The 6894-nt window shown below is 33.1% G+C and overlaps 1 protein-coding gene and 1 non-coding gene across 2 annotated transcripts; both read left to right on the top strand.

Annotated features, from left to right (window-relative positions):
* Nucleotides 1-390: 390 nt before the first annotated feature.
* LOC139877446 (copper transporter 6-like) lies at nt 391-977 on the top strand. The gene has a single exon (XM_071864879.1). It carries the CDS (start codon nt 438-440, stop codon nt 918-920), a length of 483 nt encoding a protein of 160 aa, XP_071720980.1. The 5' UTR covers nt 391-437; the 3' UTR covers nt 921-977.
* Nucleotides 978-6621: 5644 nt separating this feature from the next.
* On the top strand, nt 6622-6693 carry TRNAE-CUC (transfer RNA glutamic acid (anticodon CUC)). Its single transcript has one exon. It is a non-coding gene; the product is annotated as a tRNA-Glu (tRNA).
* The last annotated feature ends 201 nt before the right edge of the window (nt 6694-6894 follow it).

Raw genomic sequence — 6894 nt, 5'->3', positions numbered from 1 at the left:
TGGAGATAGATGAAATAATACTATATACTACAGAGTATTAATTTAACAAGTTTTTACATTATAGGAGTAAAAAATTACGGTAGTTTTTTAGGTTCGAAACACCTTTATAAGATAGAAAATGAGTATTATTTGGTCCTTTTGCACCGGGCATCAAAATACTCAGAACCGGCCCCTGTATATAGTATCGTTTTTTGAAATAAAAATAAAAATAAATCTAAGAAAGCGCAATATTTTATACAACCATTATTTAGCACAACTTCAATGCACCAATGTACAGCTATCTCTTAGACTGTTAGACATATCAATTACGAGTAACCAACTATACCTAGTCGGCAATAAAATCATCAAAATTTACACCCTCACTCTTTACACCTTCCAACGCCCAATCTAACGGTGCATCCGTTAGATATACAAAACAAAATATATACATTCATATAATGGACGGTGGTCACATGAACGGCATGTCAGATATGTCACCACCAACAGCCACCGCAACACCACCACCACCAACAATGCACCATCACGTGATGATGCACATGACTTTTTTCTGGGGCAAAAACGGTGAAATTCTATTCCCGGGTTGGCCCGGAACTAATTCGGGTATGTACGCTTTAGTTCTTATATTTGTATTTTTTCTTGCTGTTCTTGTTGAGTTTTTATCTCATTCCCGGTTCGTTCGGAATGGGTCCGGTCCTGTTACAGCCGGGATGGTTCAGACTTTGGTGCATACTATTCGGGCCGGGTTGGCTTATATGGTTATGTTGGCTGTTATGTCGTTTAATGGGGGTGTGTTTTTGGTGGCGGTTGCGGGTCACGCGGTTGGGTTTTTAGTGTTCGGGACTTTGATTTTTAAGAAACAACCTACGACGGCGGTTGGTGGTGATAAGAGCTCAGATCTGTCCCCGATGATTTGTGCTTGATTTTAAAAATTATGTAAAATAAAATTACTCCTTTTAAGTAATTCTTTATACGATGATTGCCACTGGTGTTGGTGACTAATTACTGTTGATTGATTTGGATACAATTTATTTGAGGTTTACTCAATAGATTGAGGTAGTGATTATATATGTTTTATTGGCTGTGTTAATACAAAATGATCTTTAATTTAGTTTAGATGTATAATTAAGTCGAGTTGATCGCAAAGCTACTCGATAACGAGTGGAGCTCGAATTGCTCAACTATCCAAATAAACTAACTATTTAAATAAACTAACGAACCGAGCTCGAGTATTGAATGTTTAGCTCAGTGCCTCGTGTAAACTTTTATACATTTAATTAATGTATTTGCATACTTTCTAATCAGTTCTAACTTAAGGGTGCATAAAACTCTCATCGGTTACGCTATTCTTGTGTCTTCAAGCTTCTTTCAAATCACACCAATGGCACGGCTAGTGTTACTCTTTTGTCTTTCACTCTTCATAAGTTTTATAAGTGTAGGTCTCGAAATTGTTCGGCTCTTCATAATACATTTCCTAGACTCACACCGTGTGAGTCTAGAAAATGTTTGGATGTTCAGTACGTTAAAAGTATTACATAAGTGTAATAAAAGTATTATTGATAAGTGTGGGTCTCAAAAGTGTTCGGTTTTTCAGGAATCGGAATACAATATTCAGTTAAGCATAATCATGAGTTACTACGGTTATAGAATAACGGCCGCTCACCTATAAACCTTTACGCTCTGCATTTGACACATAAAATTCTTGATCATGTCGTAATAATAGATTGTTAATATTGATAATCTTTCTAAAAGTACTCAACTCATACATATATATTTATCATATTACTTTGTATATGAATATGATATCTGTATCTATTAAAATCAATGATATGCTACTTTGGAATGCAAAAAAGTAACGTTTAACGTGTCTATAACAAACTCACTTCTTCTCGTGGGTTTTGTGTGTCATGCTTTTCTCAATGTGATGGTAGTCGTTAGCTTGCTACGTGATACAAGACACAAATTTATGCTTGTATTAGCTTAGTACGTGATCCAAGACACAAAAACTCATGTTAGTATTAGCTTGCTACGTGATCCAAGACACAAAAACTCATGTTTGTATCGTGCAGTTGGGAGAACTAGGGAGTACTCAAGTAAAAAAAAGTCTGAACTAATTGGTCCAATTACTTGATTTAACCGGTCGTATTAGGTTAAACTCGGTTAAAATTCAAGATTATTTGGTTAAAACTTAGTCAAAACTTGGCAACTCGGAGGTACTTGGCACCTCTAAGAGTACTTGGTACTTGAGATTACCCAAATATTCTGTCAAAATTGATTCGAATATTTAAGCTTAAATTTCTTATGTGTTAAAACGTAACCTAAAATAACTAGACAAAATATTTTAAAAACTAACACACAATAAAGATGACTAAATCCGATCATATAGTAATTAATAAGTACAAGATCAGTTCGTTTTACAGAGAACAATGTATTAAAAATTCTATAATAATTATTGTAGTTAAAAGAGGGTTTTAAATTAATTTGATTTAAATACTAAAATGTGTAAAATAAATAAAACTATAATTCAATGGCGGCAACGGTATCCACTTAAATTCAATTCCTATGGCTAGGATTGTTTGGTAAATCAATTTATTACAATTATAATGTAGTGATATTGTAATTATCTGTCGATTCTAACAAATTTTTTAACTAGTTTGCTAAGATTTACTTTTGTTAACTTAGTTACTAGTCAATACACAAACGTGTAGGTTGTTTTGGTGTCCATTTACAACCTCACAATTACCCAAGTAAATCTATAATCAAATTACTAAATGTTTAATTATACCGGTGCCCCGCATATAATCAATAATTATCTAAACTATTCACGTTTACTATTTGAGCAAAGATCATTAATTTAATTAAGCGTCATTAACTAATCAACAACCTCGGTGATAAAACTAGTTGAAAAGCCTAGATAACAATTGTTCATCAGTTAAATATATTCTAAGCAATTTAATCAATTATATAAACCAAAAGATAACAATCAACCACTAGAGCTCAATCATTTAAGCACATACAAGAAAATTAGCTACTCATATTTGTTACCAAATGATTAGTTGGAGCTAAAATTGAAATTCAAGTGTTAAACCTCAAGAACAATGATGAACCCCTAAAATTCGTAGCTAGTGCTCCAACAATTTGTATCTAAAAGGTTAACCTAATTAAAGGATAAAACAAGTATATTTATAGTGGCTAAAAACTACTCCTAACCAACATTTTTTCGCGACCGTGAAGGGTATACTTGCGATCGCGAGGCTCTCTTGTCTTCGCGAGCGTAGTGCTTTTCTTCCATTTTCGCGACCATATGTGACTTCGAAACCCTAACTCCCAAAATTGCGGTCGCGATAATTGCGCTGAAGGAACATTTTTCGTTGTTGGTTGCAAATCTCCATTTTAACGCCTTTTGAGCTGAATATCTCGCGAAAGCCGACAACAATGCTCCATTAATCACTTGAGATACCAAATAAACAATTTCATCAAATAAGAAAAGAATTCTTCAAAACTACCTGAACCCGTAAAGTTAGGAAGCGATATTATGACTAAAAATGTGTATAACTGGAACAATATCACTCTTTCAACACTAAGGCTCTGTTCTCGAGTTTATAAACAAAAGAAAAAAATTGAAATGAAGAGGAATGAAAGGGATGGAAATTGGATTTTTTTTAATTTGTAAGGAAAGATTGGAAGGAAAATTAGACAAAATATTTAATCAACTTTCTTTCTTTTCTTTCTTACCAAAACTTAGGAATACCATATTTTTTTAATTTCTTCCGGCTTCGTTCTTTTTCTTTCAAAGCAAAACTGTGGAACAAATCCTAAAGTTTACACAAGTTCGGCTCTCTTTAAACACGTAACGTCATGGATTTATTTTCCCTATCATTTAATTTAAATAAATATAATTTATTATTATTATTATTATTATTATTATTATTATTATTATTATTATTATTATTATTATTATTATTATTTTTGGCAAAATAATGATAACATTAGAACGGATCCGAAGATCAACAAGTACAACCGTTACAAAAGAATCCAACAACGAGCCCTAGTCTAACAAAAGTAACTAAACCAAACGGCTCACTAACATGGTGAACAAACCCGTTTAATCTAGTAAAGAAAGTAAAACCAAGGTCATAACTAGCGAAAACTTAAATAACAGGCTACACTAATAAAGAAAAAAACAAAACAGCGGGGTACCCGCATGAAAATCACTGTAACAATAGCCGAAAAGCAAATCCGACCGCTAACATAACAACCAGTGACAATCTAGCCAAAAAAAGTAGCGACCGAAAAATAAAATCAAACACCGCCGGCAGACACCTTCAAGCTATCGAAAACAGTTGGTCAACAAACCTATAACCAACAACTCCGGCGGACCCTCCGGCAAAAAACCCCGGACGAAAAAGAAGAAACCGGCATCTCAGCCAAACAAGTCGCACTTCAAGACAAACGAATGAGACAAGAGGACTTATCAAGATACAACGCCGGAAAACATAAAGCACAAGTGCTTTCGTTGCCTGTCACCGGAAAAGCTCACCGGAAAAGCTCACCGGGTACTCGAAAGCCCAAGAAGAGAGACATGAAAGATAGATCTGAGGAGATCGAAGAAAAAGAAAAAAGAAAGTAGAACCTCCGGCCACCGGTGAGAGGCCGATGACCGGAGATAACCACGAATTAGTGAAATCTACAAAACAAAAGTTGTTTGGTGTCTAAATAAATGTAATTTTATAAGCCTTTTGGCTAAGGATTTAATTTGTACATGGTGTGTTTGGTGTCTGAATAAATCGTTTCTCTTGGTCGTCTAGCTTCTTGCTAGTTGACGTTTTTTATTAATCAAATCGCCGTTCCAAAAAACAAAAAAATGTTGCTGTTATTTTAGTGGGTTTGTAAAGTGGTGTTTTTGACATTATCGACCCGTATTATTATTAATTAACTCTCGATGAATATATATCGACTTAAGTTCTATCTATTCTATTTTTTCATGATAAATTATGGATGTAAATACTTCATTTATCAAGATGTTAACCAATAATATTCGAATACTTTATAATTTATACCTTTGAATATATGTTTGCATACAAGTTTCGTCCATCCCTTTTGAATTAAGAACTAATTTAACCATACAGGTGCAGTGGCGATTCTAGGATCAAACTCAATGGGGTTCCAAAAATTTATTTGATAGCTTTTTTGCATAAAATATTGAATGTGTTGGGTCAAATCGAGTCGGGTCGGGTCGCGCCCAAAACGCAAACATAAAATTGAATAATACTCGTAAAATATAAGGTTTGTTCATATGGAGTATCAATTAATAGCATATACAGTAGCAATTTCACATTATCAATGTTAAAGTAGCAATTGTCTATACAGTAGCAATTTTACAATAGTATTTTAACCCATGTCCAATAGTTAGGTAGTTATGCGTGATGGGATTAGGGATTCATATAGAGTAACTATTATAAATATATTTGCTATTACACATACATCTTAATTGCAAACATATAATGAATTCACTATTAGTACTCACAATAAAACATGTATATCTCAACATAAAAATTACACATAATTGTCATAATATATATTTGATAGTAAATTTAACAAATTATGTTCATTATTAGACAAACATTAGTACATTACACATTCTAGTAGAAGAATTTTAAATTACGTCATGTTATATTACGTTTATGTTTTCATTATATATTTGAAAATATTATAAGATTTCTTAAATATTCATTGGATATCCATTAACCAGCTTAATCTACTAGATATTGATATAGATGGCTGAACTATATTTAAATGAATCTGAATATGGATATGAATATGGATAAAAAAACTAAGTTGATATGGATATGACCTTACATCCTTAGGATGAAGGATTGGAGATAGAACCGTAAGAAATTGTGATGTAGAAGGAAGTCAAAAAGAATTAGAATAGGAATTTGACGAGAGTTTGTTTATTTTTATATATAATATATTCAATGGCACATACTATGAAATTATAAGTGGGCTAATTTCAAACACTTTAGTAATCCAAACTATTAAACTATAATCTCAAAAAATTTATGGGGTCCCATTATTATATTTAGCGGTGTCCTATACAAAAAAAATAAAAATTTTGTGATAAATTTCGAAAAAATAGTGGGGTTACGGGACCCCGTACTTCATAACCTAAAGTCGCCCCTGTATGGGTGGTAGTAGAATGATTAGAGTATATGCTTTAAAAGGTGAAGGTTATAAGTTCGAATCTATAAAGCTGGATAAACGTATTCTCATCGTGGCTTCGAAGGTTCACTCTCGATGACTCCAAATTACTCGCAAGAAGTCTTAGGATTAAAATTACTAATATTCTGGGGAGTTCAGAGAAATCGCCAACAATGGTTATTTAATAACCATGTTATCCTTATGTCTCCTGCATCCAATTAATAAGAATCCTGCATTTTTCGGATAACATGGCTAGAAAAAAAGCTCCTATATGTTTATAAAAATTTAAACATACAAACATGCACGTCATTAGAAAAATAGAATCTTATATATAAAAATACTGTAGTAAATATATTACAGTAAGTTTTTGTCTATTGTAGTAAATATATTTGACTACATAAGGAGTAAAAGTTACAACATCATGTCGTTGTAGTATGGTGGTAAGTATTCCCGCCTCTCACGCGGGTGACCCGGGTTCGATCCCCGGCAGCGGCGTAACTTTTTTCTCTTTGTCAAAGTTCTTACCCATTTTTGTCAAACCTTTTGCACTGCCTTACACTCATTATTTGCTTTCCTTAAACGATACTCAAACAATCCTATTTCTTCTTTCAAGCCTCCTAAATACTAAAAGCAATAATTCCTCTAACTAGTTTTCCCAATGACGACAACTACAAATCGTCGTAATCTAAAGAGCAC

This window comes from Rutidosis leptorrhynchoides, chromosome 11 (assembly GCF_046630445.1).
Source record: "Rutidosis leptorrhynchoides isolate AG116_Rl617_1_P2 chromosome 11, CSIRO_AGI_Rlap_v1, whole genome shotgun sequence".
NCBI lineage: Eukaryota > Viridiplantae > Streptophyta > Magnoliopsida > Asterales > Asteraceae > Rutidosis > Rutidosis leptorrhynchoides.
Note: the sequence above shows the minus strand (reverse complement) of the source record. Positions and strands in the feature narration are given on the sequence as shown.

Bases quoted from the DNA above. Each gene is read 5' to 3' on its own strand.
- LOC139877446 (XM_071864879.1), top strand. From the start codon at position 438: ATGGACGGTGGTCACATGAACGGCATGTCAGATATGTCACCACCAACA.